At 42.6% G+C, this 20162-nt stretch overlaps 1 protein-coding gene across 1 annotated transcript in view; it reads left to right on the top strand.

Moving 5' to 3' along the window:
• Positions 1-20162, top strand: part of MTHFD1L (methylenetetrahydrofolate dehydrogenase (NADP+ dependent) 1 like) — a 107921-nt gene that overhangs the window by 34382 nt on the left and 53377 nt on the right. Inside the window, exons 17-20 of the mRNA XM_028723667.2 lie at positions 850-926; positions 2370-2510; positions 9679-9747; positions 13534-13645. Coding sequence (XP_028579500.2) covers positions 850-926; positions 2370-2510; positions 9679-9747; positions 13534-13645 — 399 coding nt within the window. The remainder of the gene's footprint in view (positions 1-849; positions 927-2369; positions 2511-9678; positions 9748-13533; positions 13646-20162) is intronic.

Below are 20162 nucleotides of genomic sequence, written 5' to 3'. Positions count from 1 at the left end.
GCATAATCTGGATTATTCAGATGGTATTTGTCTAATAAACGATATACAGCAAGAGTAATCAGAAGTTGTTTAAATCTTCTGAGATTTTTAAAGCTTTTATATCATGCTCTGAACTGAACATTAATACAGTGGTACCTCGGGTAACATACGCTTCAGGTTACATATGCTTCAGGTTACAGACTCCCCTAACCCAGAAATAGTACCTCAGGTTAAGAACTTTGCTTCAGGATGAGAACAGAAATTGTGCTCTGGCAGCGCGGCGGCAGCAGGAGGCTCCATTAGCTAAAGTGGTGCTTCAGGTTAAGAACAGTTTCAGGTTAAGTACGGACCTCCGGCATGAATTAAGTACTTAACCCGAGGTACCACTGTACTCAAAAGTATATTGAACATACTGATAGGGTGTAGAAAATATTATAGAAGTTCTTGTTTCACATCCTAATTTTCAGTTTTTACAAAGCATCTTTCTGGAAGTATCTTCTGATCTTACATCCATTTTAGAGTGTTGACAACTTGAAGTCAAGGAGGAGTTTCCTAACAAAAGCCAGAATCGTATTTAGCCAATCAGAAGGAGGAGCAATCTCTGTAGCAGACTGTGTTGTGATAAGGTGACAGCACCATTGCTCTAGCCCTACCTGAGAGCTTGCAGCAAACCTGAACCATCACGAGGCTTTCACAATATTCTGCCATGCTGCAGAGCTTCCAGTCTTATAAAGAAGTGTTAGATATGTTACACAGGAGAAGATGCACACATTTAAAAATAAATGCCTTTATGTATCACATTAACAGGATGAGATGTGGAAATAGTTCCTTCTCTCTTTTATTTGCTAAATGTTTCTTTTTTCCTTTCAGTGGTGGATACAAACGATCGATTTCTTAGAAAAATAACAGTTGGACAAGCAAGTACAGAAAAAGGATTTTCTCGTCAGGTAGGTAAAGTTCTGACTGTGTTTGGAGAAGACATTTCTTTTGATCATTAAAAATGTTTCCTTCCTAATATATTTTCAATATTGTTGAAGAACTGGTTGCTTTTAATGGTTTTAGATATGAATTAATTTGCAGCTAATCTTGGCTTAGTGTATAGTAGTGATTCTAAAGCAAGAGTTTTCATGTAGTTATCAAGTATGGTAATCAACATTGCATTGATGTATGGGGAAAATACATCAATAAATAAATGTTCATAGAAATGTAGTCTAAATCTCATTAAAAAACAGAACAATGCAATATCAATATTTGAGAAGTGTCCTAAAGAGAACTCATCATTGTAACTCTGCTGATAAGCCAAGTTTATTGTTGTTTTTTCCTGCACACCGTCTTTGTTGTGACATTACTAAACAGTGAGCATTGCATTTGGCAAGCCTACTTCTAAAGAGTAGCCATATTTAATATGTTAGATCTAAGCGAAAGTTTACCAGATGGAAAATATAATCTACTTCCAAGTATAATGTGGAAGACAGAGGGCAGTTATTCTGGGTGAAGTGTCACAAAACCAGCTCAAGCTTTTTTACATACACTTCCCTAGAGATCTGAGCAGCTATGGAGGGAGATGACAATGTTGGGCTTAACTGCATGGGCTGAGCCCGAAGAGAAAAGCCTTCTCACAGCCTTACAGGGTGCCATTTGTCAATCTTTTTAAGAACTTGTCCAGATAAAGGCTGCTTTTGGATAATCAAATTCCAGTTTAATGAGCGGAGGTATGAACAAATGTTGTGAACATGGATGCAGCTGCTTTTCTCCTCTCTTTGCATGAGCTGGTGGACAAACCAATAACTCTTCAATTAACTATAACTTTCCAGTCCACCTGAACCAAGTAAATAGTATCAATGGCTTTATCTATTTATATATATATATAAAAGTATGTATATACCACTAGATCACAAAGCCTATCAGGAAGTGGTTTACAGCATTAACAAGATTTTTTAAAAAAACATACGATAAAGGCATAAAAAGTTTAATAGAATTTAAAAGCAGAAAGGTTAAAAATGAAAAACAATAAGCCAGTATTAAGTCTTAATACCCTGTCTTGTTCCGAAGCTGTTAACCTTAGTTTTCAAGTTCACATGAAACTAGTTTGCTGGCTCATGCAAAGTGAGAAGTGAGTGAAGTGGCTATGTGCTCAAGCCACAGAGCTCATCTGTATACAGTCAGTAATCCAAACTTGGATGGCAACTATCCATGTTCTTTTATCCATGTTCTGTGCTGATCCTTATCAGCTTTGCCCACTGGTGGTATGCCATCTTCTTTTATTGCTTTCATTTGTAGCCCACCTTTCTTCCATGGTGGAACTCAAGGTGGCATTCATCAGATTCCCAGCTATGGATTAGAACTCCAGGTGTCTCTTGTCTCATAAACTTGTACTTTTCTTTTTACAGACTCAGTTTGATATAGCTGTTGCAAGTGAAATCATGGCAATCCTAGCGCTGGCCAGTGGTCTGTCAGATATGAAAGAAAGAATGGGGAAAATTGTTGTTGCTAACGACAAAAAAGGACAACCAGTGACAGCAGAGGATTTGGTATGGATCACCCCAGGATTCTTCTTGTTACTTTTGCTTATTAAGAGACAATGCAGCCCTTATAAAAAAACCCACATTCAGAGACAGTGTGTATCTGGGGTGCACCTTATTGCCAGAAGAGTCAAATTTGGTCAAAACTGTGGGTTATTTTCTGTTTCGAACAACTCATCCCACCTATATCAGTGGTTTTCAAAAGGTGGACAACAACAGACTGGCAGAGGGGCAAAAGTTTTCAGGAACGGAGAGACTCTGTTCACCTTCTTCACCTTTGCCAGCAAAATATGGTAGGATTAATTCACTTTAGCAAAGGATTTTTATTAATTCACATACAACCAGGGCAGGTTGATAGCTTTCCCACCTGTCCCATCACACCGGCCTGATTCAGGGAGAGCTGCAGCTTTGTTCTAATTATATGTCCCTGTGTATGGTTTTGCGAGGGGTTAGTGATGTCTTGTTTGGTTCCCCTTTATAATGCTATCTTGGATCAATACTCTAAACTGAGAGAGGGACCTTTTTTCAGCCACAGAGCCACATTCCCCTCTGGACAATCTTCTGGAGGTCACATTCCAGTAGTGGGTGGGGTCAGAAGCAAAAGTGGACAGAGCAGTTACCGTAATTTTTTACAGAAGGCTAGTTTATTTATGGGACACGGGTGGTGCTGTGGGTTAAACCACAGAGCCTAGGGCTTGCCAATCAGAAGGTCGGCAGTTCGAATCCCCGTGACGGGGTGAGCTCCCATTGCTCGGTCCCTGCTCCTGCCAAGCTAGCAGTTCGAAAGCACATGAAAGTGCAAGTAGATAAATAGGTACCGCTCCGGCGGGAAGGTAAACGGCGTTTCCGTGCGCTGCTCTGGTTCACGAGAAGTGGCTCTGTCATACTGGCCCCATGATCCGGAAGCTGTACGCCAACTCGCTCGGCCTATAGAGCGAGATGAACGCCGCAACCCCAGAGTCATCCGCGACTGGACCTAATGGTCAGGGGTCCCTTTACCTTTACTAGTTTATGTATATGGTCACACACCACTCTCTGTTCTCCATCAAAGCACGTAAGAGGCATTGTCAGAATTCCAGCCAAGCAAAGCAAGACTAGTGAAGGGTGTGGCCTGGAGGGGAGGGTCCAAGGGGGGCAGACAGAGATACTTGGAAGGTGAGCATTTGGCCACCCCTGCTGTTAATCACAGATCTTTGCAAAGATAATCAGGTTATATGCATATGACTACATGCCAGCATCTCTGCATGCTCTCTTTGAGGAATGGGCTAAGAGAAGAGAACAAGTTTAGAAAGTGATGCTTCATGATGCTGTTTCTACTGCTGTTTGTTTTGATTTTTTTTGTTAAGATTGTTTTTAATTTTATCTGTAACATGCCTTAAGTATGATTTTATCATAGAAAGGGCAGGATAAAGGTAAAGGTAAAGGTACCCCTGCCCGTACGGGCCAGTCTTGACAGACTCTAGGGTTGTGCGCCCATCTCACTTAAGAGGCCGGGGGCCAGCGCTGTCCGGAGACACTTCCGGGTCACGTGGCCAGCGTGACATCGCTGCTCTGGCGAGCCAGAGCCGCACACGGAAACGCCATTTACCTTCCCGCTAGTAAGCGGCCCCTATTTATCTACTTGCACCCGGGAGTGCTTTCGAACTGCTAGGTTGGCAGGCGCTGGGACCGAACGACAGGAGCGCACCCCGCCGCGGGGATTCGAACCGCCGACCTTTCGATCGGCAAGCCCTAGGCACTGAGGCTTTTACCCACAGCGCCACCCGCGTCCTAAGGGCAGGATATAAATGTCCAAATAAATAAATAGTTCGGAAAACATGACTTACATGCATACATTCCTGAGTCTTCAAAAGCAGGACTGGAGTTTGCAAATTAAACGTTGGGAGTGCAGCTGCAAATAATTTTTTTTTTGTAGAATAGAACAGTGTCCTAAATTTTAGGTCTCAGAAATATTTTAATGTCACTCTGAGTGCCTGCTTCTATTAACACTCAGCGTGGGTTCAAAATGAACCCATTTTTAAAGTTGCTTAACTTTCCCTATATTGAATTGATGTTTTTACAAGTAGCTTTCAATTCATTATTTAATGTTCAACCTAAACTCTAATTCCTCCTCTCTTTCATTTGTTTCATATGTGAATAATGTTTAATATACCATGCAAATATGCAATTGCTCTTAATTTCAGGGTGCTATACCACATTTTCAGTGTACTGTAATAAAATCTAAAATACACACTAGGAGATGAAAACCAGATGCTGCAAGGGCTGGAGGTGGGAGGAGGCAGAAAAGAAAAGATAAATTGAATATTTCATAAACTCAGAGGCTCCTTTCACAAGTGTAATGGATTTTTAAAAGCCATCCTCTGTAATTGAACTACAGAATTTGTTGCCAAAATATGGTGCTCATTGAGCAGGGTTCTAAAGACTAGATTGCAATTTGGCTGCGGTATTATCGTAAAATGTTTGATAGACAGATGCCATATCTCCATGGCAAATTAAACTGGCATGCCCAAGATTAGTATTTCAGCGGCCATGAGGAATATTAAATAAATATGTAGCTATTTGTTTAGTAAGGAAGCTTCTCAAATTACTGCATGAGGACTCTTTTTCACATTGAATATACTCATTTTACAAATAGCATACAGGTGAGGATATTGTCTTGGAACCCTAGGCTCCAGTTGTGTTTGTGGTGTCTTTATGTAAGGCATGTTTTAATTCTTTATGGAGTTCTTTCTTTCCTTTTAAAACAACCAGTTCCTAGGAGGTTTTATTTCAAACTTAATCAAGCAAAATATCCAATGAGAGAGTATCTGGATTATCATACCATAAATGTGCATTGAGACAGTTATCAAACAGAATTCAATGTTTAATCGGGGGGGGGGGCAGTTTCTGAACCTCTGTTCCTCAGTGAAAACAATGTGTTATTAGAGACACTGCATCAACCCCTAAAGAGCAGGAAAATGGGTTAGGAATGGCCATGAGGAAGAAGCGGATGTTGACTACAGCCTTCTTTATCAATAGCAAATTGTCCAGTGCCACCTAATGGAGAACTTGGCTTCCTGGCTGGAACTGTTTGAGTACCTACAGAAAAGGGCATCTACCCTGTGGTCTTATGTCAGACTCCATCTAGATTCTAGACTATCTCCCTGTTTCCTACAACCAAATGCCTCTGGGAAACCCACAAGCAGAAGATGATGGCAATAGCCTTTTCCTGTTCCCCAGCAGCTGGTTATGAGGTTTGGAACTTAACAGGTTAAGAAGTTCCCATGATGCCTCATATTCTGACGTCAGCTTTTAGAAGCTGGGAGGAGTTTTCTGTCTGTTCCCCTCTGGTCTTTGAGGGAGAAAGTCGCAGTTTTTCCTAATGGCTGCAAGGAGCCCAGGAGATCCCTGGGGGAATGTCGGAATAAAGAGCTGAAATGGACAAACCTGGACTCTGTGTGTGTTTGTCTGGAAGCTAAGCAAAGGACGTGACAGTTTCATCACCGCTGTGTTTATCTCTGCTAAGGCGTGACTGAGAGCTACCGGACGACGGAGCTGAGTGGCGCAGCTGAGGGAAGCGCGCCGGACCGGGCTGCCATAAATAGCTAAATGAGGACCAATAAATCAATTAGCGGGGTCCCAATATATCAATTCGCCACAGGTTATGGGTACTAATCACCGCTTGTAAAACTGTCACTGGAAGTGCCGGAATGCGTTTGAAGTTGGCGATCTGAGAAACGGAAGCTGGCCGGAGGTCGGAGGCTGCTTTCAGTGAGTCTCGCCTGATGTCGAGGGATTTTGCCTGGTGTTAAGAGGCAAGGGGAGCTGCGGAGCTAAAAGCAGCTGGCTGAAAAACGCAAAGTGTTTGCCTGTGCTGAGGAATCGCTTCTCCACGGGTGCCAGAGGAGCTTGTGAACTGTAAGTACAGCTTGGGGCCCCTTGGGAGAACGGAAGAGGATGGCAGGCTGCCAGGTCTTGGAGGACATTCCATGCTCACTTTAAGAAGTTGGGCAACCTGGCTGCTGATCTGAAGTCTACTGTTCTGGGTGCCAGGAAGCCAGAGGCCGTTTGCCTAGTGCTCCAGGGAGTTTGTGAGGCTGGAGGAAGACAGCAAGGGCCGGGAGATGGCTGCTTCAGAACAGAAAGGCAAGATGGCGCTGACCACCTTCGTGAGAGCCGGTGCACAGCTGGGAAGGGCTGTGGGCCCCAGAGGGGGGGGCGAAGGTTTCCAAAGGCAAGTTTAAGAAGCCTGCTGGAATGAAGTGGAGGTTCAGAGTGGGCGGAGCTGGCAAGGAGTGCTTTTCCGGAAGAAGGAGAAGGAGGCCAGCGGGAGGAGCCCAAGGCAGTGTTTTTCCACTGGAGTTCAACATCTGCGTGAGGAGCTTGGAGAGAGGCAAGCTGCTGGGAGCCCTTTACCTACCACTGGGGGTGCAGGAAAGCGTCCTGGGAGCCCTGGGAGCAGTGGGGGGGCGGTGAGCAGTAAAAGCACAGAAAAGCCTCTTTTTCCAAAGGCTGCCAAGAGATGTTTGCGTCAAAAGTCGAGGCCTGGGAAACAGGACACAGCTACAGGCTTCAAGGCCAGCCATCTGCTGCAGCGGGAGATACGTGCTGCAGAGTTGTCTGGGAACTCTGAGATAAGTCCAGTCTTCAGAGCAACGCAGGATGTTGCGGTTTCGGACGCTGTCAAGGACAGAGGCAGCGGGACGTTTGTTGCTTCTATGGCAACTGTGAAGAACAACTCCAGCCAGGACACGGTGACACGCTGGGTGTTTTGGATTCTGCTATCAGGCAGCACCTGATAGGCAAGCCTGCAGGCGGAATGCGGAACTGCAGGACTGTTTCAACAGGATTGACTGTTATGTTCGCAGACGGAGCACAAAAAATCAGTCTGTGGTGTGGCTAACGTGTTTTTCTCCTTTACAGGAGGAGCAAGAGGTCTGCGTTGTGCCGGGACTGAATAGTTGTCGGTTATCTGTATCTGCTCTAACGAAGCAGGGGTTCAAAAATGCTTTGAAAATGACACCTGTTCCATTTTCAGAGGGGGGCGACAACGGGTCAACATGACGAAAAGGGAGAACAATTTCTTTGTTCTGGAGACACCTCTGGAGGGTGGTGGGAATGCTGGTAAAGCACAGGTGCAGTGTGCTAAAATTCCCAAAGATGTGCAAAAGTTGCACAGGTGCACAAAAGGGTGTAAACTCCGGAAATGTGGGAGGTCCCAAGGGTGCAGGGCATGCAAAGGTGCAAAGGTACTTGGTTTTCCCGGGTTTGGGAGGGTAGCCGAAGAAGCTTTTGAGCTTGTTCACACACAGATCTGTCAGGACCCATGAGGTATGAGAGTCTGGGTGGGGCCAGGTATGTGCCATCGCTGACAGATGGCCACAGCCAGGTTGGCTGGTGTCTCTCTCTCAAGTCACAGGGGGAGGCGGCGCAACTGATCAAGGATTGGGTTGCGGAGGTGGAACTAAAGTTTTCCACCAAGGTGCAAGGGTTCAAGAGCGACCGAGGGTCACAGTTTACTGGGTCCGCTCTGGAGAAATTTTTCAAGGAAAAGGGAATACGTCACCAGGTGACGGGTGCAAAGTCTTCTCAAGGGAGAAGGGAGGCTGTTACTGAACCCGGTGACGGGGGATCAGGTCCAGAATCAGGGTTCCAAACCCGGTGATGGGGACCAAGTCCAGGGTCAGGGTTCAGGGCAGGTTTGGGCATCTCCAAGGGTTGTAAAAGGAGTGTCCAGGTGTGAGGCTTCATCTCCGGTAAGCGTAATGGAGAAAGCTCACGGAAGGGTTGTCAAGTCAGAGGGGGAAGAGTCTGATGGAGAAGACACAACTACTGGCCCTAATGGGTCAGTAGGGTATCAGGTCACAGGTGCGTGGAAAAGTGTCGCACAGTGTGATTCTGGGAGTGTTGAAGGGGTTCAACAGGTGCCTGGGAAAGATGCCGGGAAGGGGCACAAGGCAAAGGGGAAGGTGTTGAGCTCAGAAGGTCTTGTCAGAATTTTCGGCAAGAGGGGGTATGAGGTTTGGAACTTAACAGGTTAAGAAGTTCCCATGATGCCTCATATTCTGACGTCAGCTTTTAGAAGCTGGGAGGAGTTTTCTGTCTGTTCCCCTCTGGTCTTTGAGGGAGAAAGTCGCAGTTTTTCCTAATGGCTGCAAGGAGCCCAGGAGATCCCTGGGGGAATGTCGGAATAAAGAGCTGAAATGGACAAACCTGGACTCTGTGTGTGTTTGTCTGGAAGCTAAGCAAAGGACGTGACAGTTTCATCACCGCTGTGTTTATCTCTGCTAAGGCGTGACTGAGAGCTACCGGACGACGGAGCTGAGTGGCGCAGCTGAGGGAAGCGCGCCGGACCGGGCTGCCATAAATAGCTAATTGAGGACCAATAAATCAATTAGCGGGGTCCCAATATATCAATTCGCCACACTGGTATTCAGAAGCATACTGAAGACCATACTCTGAACCTGGAGATTGCATTAAACTATGATGACCAGTAGCTATCAGTATCAAGTGGTGTGGCTATGCTGCTCACCTGACCTAGCTCTGGCATTACTGCTTACTGGGATGGATTGTCGGAGGGAGGGAGTGGCAAGGTTGGTGCAGTGCAAACACGCCTGATGGATACAATTCAGTGCTCCTTCCAGTGCATTTGCACTACACTGACCATATCTTCTCCTTCTCCTTCCCCATCTCCATCCCAACATACATATGCAGTAGTTAGTCAACCAAATGGAGGTTCAGGTGAGTGGCGCAGCCCCACCACACTTCTCTTTGTGAAAGCTATTGAAAGACCTTTCTTCTGTAAATATGTCCTCTAAGCAAATGACCACCACCATATATTGTACAATGATCTTGGGGAAGTGGGTGAGGCTGGTAACAATAACAAGTCATAGCTGGCTAAGAAAGGCAAGCTACAATGTGTGGGTCTGTGCCTTAAAATATTTCCATGTTCAGTGTATGTATTACTTTTAAAATTGTGTTGTATTGAATTGTATAACTCAGAAGCTTTGTTACCTCCCATTCAGAATTTATAGTGATGGAGGTGGCATTTCCAGAACTTTTAGCACCACCCTACATAGAGATAACAATGTTTTTCACAGCTGTGTGTTGGTTTGTGTTTAGCTAAGCACTTTGATTTTTAAACCACTTTACTTGAACTTATAAGCTGCAAGTTATAAGCAGTTTTTTTCTTTTTTAGGGAGTAACTGGTGCTTTGGCGGTTTTGATGAAGGATGCAATTAAACCAACACTGATGCAGACATTAGAGGTCAGTCAAATCATCTGTGACCCTAACCTTTCTCTTCCCTTTTTTAAAAGAACTATATCTAAGTTGCCAAAGTGCTGTCTTTTTTTAAATTGAAATTAAACATTTGCTTGTTTATACTGCATGACTCCTCCTTTTCATATTTGATTTGCATGGGCATTTCACAAGGCATGTTGTTAAGAGAGGGTTCCCCTCTCCCAAGTCCAAGAACATTTGAATTTCAGTTAGCATTACCTGTGCTAGAAATGCAGATCCAAGGGGAGTTCTGCCATTTCCTCCCACCTCCCTTTCAGCACCCCCTTGCCGTACCCCACATCGTTTCTGAGATGCTCTCAGGAGCAGCCTGGGAAGAGAGGGGGTGGAGGGGAGAGGTAGGGAAGCTCCATTCTGTGATCAGAACTCCACTTACCCTTCTTAAGATCCACATGATTGTTAAGAATTGAGGCTGCAATCTATACAAGCTTAAATCCCAGCCCACTCTATGGGAGTTAAGCATACATAAAAGCCACAGAGATCACAGCCTCAGCTTTTATAGGAACTGAAATGAAGTGTCACCTGTCATAAATAAACAGTAAATAAATGGGATGTCTATTTAAAGAAAAGATGGTATCTGTGAAGACATACCCTTTTACCATATTCAAATATATATTCATAGAAAAGATATTGGTGCAACTTCAGAAACAGAAGCATAGGGAATGCTTACTTCTAAGCATGGCAGTTTTACTTGGAAGCCCCTTGGCTTGCAAAATGGCAAGGAAAAAACAATAGGATCTGTTGGTTTGGATCCAGAGAAACTGTGAGTGCTGCTCTGTTCACAGAAGGAGAGGGATGGCAATTAGGGGTCAATTTCCTGCTTCCTCCGATGACCTTTGAGAATCCAGGAGGAGTGCCAGATTGGCCCCACCAATGCATTTACGCTGCATTGACCACCCTGCTACCTTAGCCTTCCTGGTAAGCAACAGTGACCTGCTTACTGGTCATTGTAAACTGCTCTGAGGTTTTTCCTACAATCAAGTAAGGTAAAAAAAATATGGAAAAAAATAAATAAATACTGGAAAGCTAGTATAGTGGCTCATCCCCAACCAGTGAGCCACTTCTGGCTCTGGAAGAGATGGTCTTTGAAGGTGCAGATTATCAGCCCTTCTACAAATAGAAAGCCACCTTCCATTTGAGAAAGAGCCACTCTGAACCTAAATCATTATATTTTCATTTTGGATCTTTACTTAGAGTGGTTTTGCATAACATATGTGTACTTTAAAACAGAACACATGATTGCTTGGCTGAAAACTTGTTTGAATTATCACATTTCTTGGTTTACAGTTATGTGGTGATTTATTTTTTTTACAACCAACCTTGTCTGAGCCTAATTTTGGTTTGGTTTTATTAGACAACAATTAAGTGGTCAAATAGGATATGTACATGGATGTTTTAACAATATTTCCATAAGAAACTGGGAATCATGGGCATCATGATGAAATAGCTGTTAGAAGATATTGCTTGGTAAAGCACTATAACATTATTGTGTTGTTGTACCTCCTTCTTCAGAAAACCCCAACATAATTTATCTGCCTGAGGAAGCCACATCAAATTCTAGCCTGTGTTTGACTATGGATAATTTTTACACTTTGTTATCTTAACAATATTTATATGTTACTGAATAACAAATAAAAAGTACAACTATGAACAATAAAATATGAAGCAGAATCAGTATAATGGGAGAAGGGGAAATCTCAGTGACACACACAGACACACACAAACAAATCACATGAACTTTAGATTTAACACAAAGTTTAAAGAGCCTGGTAAAATAAAAAGGTCTTCACTTGGTCCTGAAAACCCAGAAAAGTAGTCAACAAGTGAATGCAGTATTCACCCATCTATTCTTACCTGGTGAGAGCATGTGGAGATGGGTCTCTGAGAATGGATAGATAAATGTGGGTGTGTATTATAGCTTTTTAAAAGTTTGAAATGTACCCTTTTCTGTTTCCTGTCAGCCCCTCAGGAAGTATTCAAATACTACTGCTATGCATTTATGGAGCACTGTAAATCTTTCAATGGGTTATAACACTAATCAAATACTGCTCTGCAAGCGAGGACCCAAGCACAGTAATATTCACTACAGTGGTACCTCGGGTTACATACGCTTCAGGTTACAGACTCCGCTAACCCAGAAATATTAGCTCGGGTTAAGAACTTTGCTTCAGGATGAGAACAGAAATCATGCAGCGGCGGCACAGTGGCAGCAGGAGGCCCCATTAGCTAAAGTGGTGCTTCAGGTTAAGAACAGTTTCAGCTTAAGAACAGACCTCCAGAACGAATTAAGTACTTAACCTGAGGTACCACTGTATAAGGCTTGCTGTACAAAGCAGCTTGCTGACTGAGTGACACCCATAAACTACTGAAATTTATTTGCCTGATAGCAAATGATCAGTGGCAGTTTCTATTAGTTTGAAAAGAATAAATGTATATTGTATTTATTCAGTGATACTGATACCGCAGGAGACTATTTTTGCTGTTTCTGTTATTGTTCTCCAGCTTCAGTTTCAAAGCACACATGGCAGAATAGCTATCAGATCATTGATACAAAATGCCATCTTTTGGATAACTCCCCCACCCCACCCCATCTTTATATTACATTCCTTTCCTCACCCCCCTGGCCTCCTCCATTAATGAAAGAAAACTTGTGTTTTCACAGGTGGAATCACCATAGGTTCTCCCTTTCATATGTCTCCTAGAGGAATTTTAGAGTTGTTGAATCAGATAGACATTTATTAGAATCCCATGAATCAAATGCAGCTTAAAAAGAGCTACCAGATACACTATTTTTCTTTTAATTACTGTGAATACTGAAGTCCTATATGTGTCTACTCAGACATAAGCCCCACTGAGTTCAATAGGGCTTGCTCCTGGGTAAGTGTGGTATAGGATTGCAGCCTCAGTGAAACTGGCCTCAGGAGCCTAAGTTAAAGCAGCTGACTAGTGGCAATGAATAGTTGGAAGCTGCAATGCCAGACCTGACACTTCCCTGCAAAAAGAAGCAATTGGAAAGAAGGCGTTTTTCAGAGTTCTTTAGTAGGCAGGAATTGCTTCAGCAGCTGGAGTATTACGAGAAAAGGTTTTTAACTAGTAAAGCAGCTACCTGAATGTGGATACCAACTTAATCCCTAAAAGAACCTGGTTCCCGCCATATTTTCTGCATCAGCCCTGGTTAGCATGGCTGCTGGAGGGGCTCTAAAAGCTCTTGGGGCCAAACTAGACATGATGTTTTATCATATAGGTAAATAACAAAAACAGCAATAGCCAGCGTTGGGCAGAGAGAAAAAATTAGCTGAATTGGGAGTGTGGCATGGGATGGCATAGGGGATTTAACACCTTGCCTCTGCCACAGTCCCAGTTGGAATCAGAGGCTTCCATGCCTGCTATAAAGAATGGTTTTCCTGAGCAAGTAAAGCAGAACCCTAAATATGAATACCAGCTTAATTACTAAAGCTGCCTTAACTCTCAGTCTACCTCCTGGAACACCTAGCATACACTGTTACTAAACTATCCTGATAGAAGCAGGATGCAGAGCTTTCTGTTGCTGCTGTGGATACAGTCTTATGGTCCTTGAGGTCACTCAGAAAGGCTGTTTGTTGTCCTACTGCAGCCCACTGCTCCAGTCCAGACGATAAGCCTCACTGCTCCACAAGAGCAACGTAGAATATAGTACAGTACAATGTAAAAGGTCTTAACTGTTGTTTTCTTCTTGTGCTCTGATTACAGTTCTGCATTTGCTTTTGATACTTTTAGGGAACCCCAGTTTTTGTGCACGCTGGGCCTTTTGCAAATATTGCTCATGGTAACTCTTCGGTTTTGGCAGACAAAATTGCCCTTAAATTGGTTGGCAAAGAAGGATTTGTAGGTGAGTACAAGCTCATTTTGTTTTGGAATGTTTATGTGGAGCTGGAGTAGTTTCATTTGAAATTAATGATTAAGTGTTGTTTTAACTCAAGTGATGTGTATCATGTTTATGTAGCATCATTTTAGTGTGTGATCTCGATACCTTCTTGATCAAAAGGTATTGTTGATTTGGAATTCCCTGTTTATACTTGGATCCATTTGCCTAGCTAGATTTCCACTGAAACCAGAGGCAGGCTAGTATTCCTGTCTTCTGCTCAGTTTTCACAGTGGGATAATGTTGGTTTTAAAGGGGTGCTTTCAACTCTTTAATAGTGTTCCAAAGCAATGCAGATTGAAAGAGAACTTTTTGTTGAATTCCATTGCTAAAATTATCCTTAGCAATGAGGATCTCAAAGGTACATTTTTTCTTGAAAAGTGTACCTTTTAGAAGTTCAGCGGATTCTAGAAGCAAAATTGGTGATGATCAGAAGCAGTACTGGCTAGGGAAGACAAACAGGGTGATGGTGGTGGTGGTGGTGAAGTGCAGTCAGAAGGAGCAAGGACCAATGAACCTAAAGTTCTGCAGCAAAATGCCAAAGCAATGTTAAGCCATTACATCTGCACCAGCCCTGGATAGGACCACGATAATATTTAATATCTACAAAAGACTAGATAGATAGATAGATGATAGATAGATAGATAGATAGATAGATAGATAGATAGATAGACAGACAGACAAATATTATGTAAATGGCCAAGTTAAGCAAATGGTTTATAATTAGGTCTGTTTGCAGAATGACATCTTAAACAGAGATACAGCTTGAAATCATTGACTCATGCTATCATCTGAAATAAACATAATGATTGTAAGCTGCTGCAAGAAAAAGTGACCAATAAGTTGAATTGAACAACAACAATGTTCATAAGAACAACAACCTCTACTGAGTGAAGCCATTCATAATAAACAATACAAATAAGTTTTTTAATTCAACTGACACTAATTAGTCAGTCATAAAATGAACAAAAAGTAATGTGATTAACAAAGGCAGAGACCAGTCACACGGAGGAGGGATAGGCCAGTGCAGGGAGCTTGTGAATGGTTCTTGTAGCTCAAGAGGGCCACAATATGCAGAAAGATGTGGCAACTCATGGACTAGCCCAGTTCCCTGAAGGGCTCCATTTCAAGACTTTCTGCATGGTCAGTTCTAATACCTCCCCCTGATTTGAGGCAATTCCCTTCTCCCTCTGCAGCCCTGGATTCAGATAACACATGGTAGGTCCCCCTCTACCCGAGCCTCTGGAGAGGCTTTTTAGAGGACACAGGGGACTGTGGAGTGGAAGGAGAAGGGAAAGATATGTTGCATGAGCTGCCTTCTGATTGTGCAACGTTGGATGCAACCTACTCTGTATAACATACACAGTATTCCCAATACACCCTTCCCCCACCCATATAGAAAAATAGGAGTATTTCTGTGCTTGCACTATCAGATAATTGGAGAAATGTTGGCATGCTTTGCGTGTATTGTAAACCTAAGCAGAAGTAAGCTTTAATAAGTTTTATGAATAATTTACTTGCTTTATTCTGCAGTGGAAATGCTCATCAGAACAAAACTACTTGCAGTAGCTGCTTAGTGATCTGTGCAGAATGTGCACAGCTGTATTTCAAAAATCCTTGTATATATGCTCAAAAGTATTTAAGTTTATATTATATATACTTATCTATGCTCAAAAGTGTATTTATACAAAAGGTTTATAAATCACTGCATAAAAATAGTGCAGCATATGTGTTTGAAACAAGAAAGAATGATCTGCAATTTTTTTAATAGATTGTAAAATGCTTTGCAGTATTTCTTTGGTGGGAGTTCTTTCTCCAAAAAAGGAAGTAAATGCTTTGCTTTAAACCCCGTTTGGCACCAAAGCACATGTGATGTCTTAATATTTGCATTGTTCAGCGTTCTTTATAGTTGTTTTTGCTTGACTTCATTGAAAAATCACTGTGTGTCGAGTGCTCCAGTGAGTGTTAAATTCAAAAATCCTTGCTATCTTATGTCATAACATTCACTCTCTTGCATTTGTAGCTCCATTTCTTTTCATAGTTAAGAAAATGCAGTGCTTACCGAAGCAGTAAAAATGATCCTTTCCTGTTTTGGGGGTCAAATGTTAAATTAATAATGGTCACAATCCAAAACAAAACAAAAATACACAAAAGCACGCACACACGCACGCACGCGCACACACACACAATACAAATAAAACTACTGTACTATAAAATCACCAGTAAAATTATGTAAGCTACAGGGCAAATAACAGCAGCAGATCAGAACTATCCATGGTTGGGAGGGGGTAGATTGTAGTTCCACATAGACAGCTGGGGGGCACCATGGAAAATGTCCTGTCCCATATCACCCTCCTAGCATCCCATTGGGATGAAACCACAAGAATGGTCTCTCCGCCTGACTTCAAAGGATGTGATGGACAGTATATTGAAAGCCACTATAAAAGTCAAGAGCTTTTAGACTTGAACTCTTATATTCTGTTATATAAATACCATTGGTTGTTGTTGTTTTTAAAAGATATTCAAAGATACACTTTTTACTTTTTAATATTTATTTTCAGTTTACTTTTTAATATTTATTTTCACTTGTGTTTTTAGAAAACTTTGATGTATACTGCTCTGCTGATAATTGAAATATCCTGTTAGATGCCTGCTAACAAACATTGCTCTAGCGCCATCTCTGATTATAATTTATAGACTCCAATATAAGCCATTTCAGCAGATTTCCCCCCACTGTGAAATATAGCTAGCACAGGAAAATTCTTTGTCTCCCACAGGCAAAAAAAATACTAGAGGTCAGTCTCTCTCTTTCTGTTTTTAAGAATTCATAAATCAAATCCAGCAACACTGTCAAAAGTGCTGCTTCTCATAGCTCACTCCTATCAATTCACAAAATAAGGGGCTTCCAATTAGATATGCATGGCAAAAAAGAGTAGTAGCTGTTTCCCCTCCACCTCATTTCTGCAATTTATTTTCTCATAAACAAACCGAACATAAGAAAATCCATGGGTGAATCAACTTATATTATTTGAACAAGGCTAGAATAGCGATACCTTTCAATCGAAAGCCCATGTGGGACAGCTGAGAAGGAGATTTGGAGGTGGAAATGGCAGACTGGGAAAGGAATAGTATCCTTTTCTGCCACTCCTTATGTGCTCCCAAAAAAGTCCCCTCCTAAAGTGGCTTTTCATCTCCCTAAAAGGGCTACTCTTGGGTTACTGTTACACATGTTTGGATTATATCCAATGCTACCAGTCTAGTTGAAGAATGGCATTTGATCTAGTGGGGGCATCCACTAACATTGGATAAGAGGAGGCAATTTTGGCCAATTTCCCCTTCCTGCTGCAGCCTGTGTTCCCCCGCACCACCTTCCACATTGTTCTGGAGGATTGGTCAACTCTCTGGATCTGGGGGGGGGGAGGGGGGGCCGCAATGGGAAGGGGGAATTGGCAAAAGTCACCCCCTCTTCTTTTATGTTAACTGATGCCTGTGCTAGAGTAAAAGTTTAATTAATATCCACCTCTCTGTATAGCATGTAGTTTGGCCTCCATAATGACTGAGTTTTCACCTCTTAAAAAACTCCACTCAGAGTTGCCTTTATGGCAGTCGATTTTACTGAATAATTGAGAACTGAAGCCTTTCTATTTGCACCAAGCCTTCTTGGTCAGGCTGTTCATAGTCTTTTTATATGTCAGTGTGATATTAATCTGGGGCTATGTACTGTAATAAAAGTCCTAAGAAATCACAGTGAACATAATGATCGCATTGAGGTGGGGTGGGAGAATAAACAAACACACCATCTCTGCAGAGTGGGCTCTCTCTGTGCAATGGGGGGGGGCATGCTCCCGGAATGGGAAGAGAGTCTTCTTCCTACTTATTTTATTGTTGGAGAAAAGGCAGGCAGAAAAGGGACATTTTTTACCACTCAGCAGCTTGAAGCAGCCTGCGATTTGAATTAGGGTGCAGCCTTGCACTGTTGTGATTGATGATTCCGAAACTTGCTGTGTCCTGGATGATTGCACCAAATGATAGAGACATTGATCATTCTGATTCACCACTGCCTTCAGTGTTGTGGCATCTGCTGTTATCTCTATGTAGGGTAAGCTGCACTCTGAATATACACACCACTTTTCTGTGAGTGAGCAGAGGCTCCTCCTTTAACAACAATTTGGTACTTAGCAATAGAAGATCCAGGCTTTAGCTGACTGGATATGGTGACCCTGGAGTGCAGCCAGCGGAGGGAACTGGATCCAATCAAAAGTGCCCAACACACACTGTGCAAGCCACTGTGCAGGTGGACAGGGCCCTCAAGGTGCTGGGAGTCTGAATGTAGTAGTCATCACTGAGGAAATGCCTGCCTTTTGCGTATGTAAGGCCCATGGTGCTATACCATATGGCATTAGGGAAAGAGAAGATTGTTTTAGCCACAATGTTTATGTGTTTATCCACAATGATAGGATGGATTCCATATACGTACAGAGCCAATATAGACCTGACATGCAGTCATGGGTATCTTTTCTCAGATTTTTTAAAGGCCAAAAGCAGCTTTAGGAAGATGTACATTGGAGCAGAGAAATGGCTGGCCAGAATGAGCTTAATATTTGCCCATCCTTTCTTTTCAAACTCTACCAGCCCACCTCCAGCTGCTGTTCTCCCCTTGTGTCCTTGAGGAGATTGCTAGCATATGTTATTCACCTGACAGATAAGTGTACAGAGCTGTCATTTTCTTCTTCTTTGGCAATCACTCGTAGCCAAGTAAGATTGTCTTCCATAAACACGGTTTTAACAATGAGTCCATAGGTGACTGTGGAGGCCAATTCTGTATCCACACGTCCTTCCACAGTGGGGATATTGGTTTCCGGCTGGGAGTTGATCACAATGTTGATTTGCCAAGCGTGCCTTCCTCTTAGCACATTTCTCCCTTGCATCCTGAGTTTGAGTGTCTTCAAAGCCCATGACACCTTTGGTAAAGGGTTTTCTCCAACTGGAGCGCTCGCAGGCCAATGTTTCCTAGTTGTCAGTGTTTATACTACATTTTTTTAGATTTGCCTTGAGACAGTCTTTAAACCTCTTTTGTTGACCACCAGCATTACGCTTTCAATTTTTAAGTTCGGAATAGAGTAGCTGTTTTGGAAGATGATTATCAGGCATCTGCACAATATGACCAGTCCAACAAAGTTGATGTTGAAGAATCATTACTTCAACACTGGTGATCTTTGCTTCTTCCAGTACACTGACATTAGTTTGCCTGTCTTCCCAAGTGATGTGTAAAATTTTTCGGAGACACTGTTGATGGAATCTTTCAAGGAGTTGGAGATGGCGTTTATAAGTGGTCCATGTTTCACAAACATATAGTAAGGTTGGTAGTATAATCGCTTTGTAAATAAGCATTTTGGTTTCCCTGCGAATGTCCTGGTCCTAAAGCAATCTGCACTTCAATCGGGAGAAAGCCGCATTCACAGAGGCCAGGCGATGCTGGATTTCGGCATCAATGTTGGCCCTTATGGAAAGATAACTGCCTAGGTAGGAGAAGTGATCAACATTTTCCAACATTACACCATTGAGTTGGATTTGTGGCGCTGCAGAGGAGTTATTTTGTACTTGTTGGTGCAGCACTTTGGTTTTTTGGATGTTGAGTGATAGTCCTAGCTTTTCATAAGCTTCTGCAAAGATATTTAGGATGGTTTGGAGGTCATCCTCTGAGTGTGTGCACACTACGTTGTCATCAGCATACTGAAGCTCTATGACAGAAGTTACGGTAACCTTACTCTTCAACATACTGCGGTTGTGCCTTAGTGTGTGATATTTGAGTCAGGGAGCCATGGTTCAAATCTCACTTCAGCCACGAACTCACAGAGTAGTCTTCGGTGAGCTCTATCTTTCAACTCTCCCCCCAGCCCCCGCACATTTTGAAGATGGAGGTGATAATATCAACAAAATTCACAAGGTTGCTGTAGGAATTACTGGAATGTCAAATGCTTTAAACACTTAAAAATGTAATATAAAAACTAAATGTTATTTTTATATGGGGCATGTCTTTTTCCTGCTGCACAGGCTTGTATTACAATTTTTTTTAAGCCTATAACTCCAGCACCATGAACATTTCACAAATACATAGAAAAAAATAAAAGATTTGTGGGATCGTTTGGAATAGTTGGATAGAACTTTGAGCATTAAGTTCCGTGAACAGTCATTAAAGGAAGAGATCTTGGGTCACATTGTACAAACAGCCAGTTCATTTACCCTTGCTGTAGTAACATAAATGTGGTGTCCTTTCAGATGAATCATGATATCTCCTGGTTTATTTTGGCAGCTGCTCAGTTTGGTGATTTGCTGCATACAAGAAGCACCAGCCAAAATGCCTTGGATCCAGAGGGTTAGAGTTCATGTGCTTCTGTGACTTTGAACTCTTCCTTTCCATGGTTTCCTTGTTGACAGCTGCACCAGGACAAATATGTTTACATCATAGAAGTGGATGGCAGCT

Source organism: Podarcis muralis, chromosome 3, assembly GCF_964188315.1.
Source record: "Podarcis muralis chromosome 3, rPodMur119.hap1.1, whole genome shotgun sequence".
Lineage (NCBI taxonomy): Eukaryota > Metazoa > Chordata > Lepidosauria > Squamata > Lacertidae > Podarcis > Podarcis muralis.
This window is presented reverse-complemented; position numbering and strand designations above follow the sequence as displayed.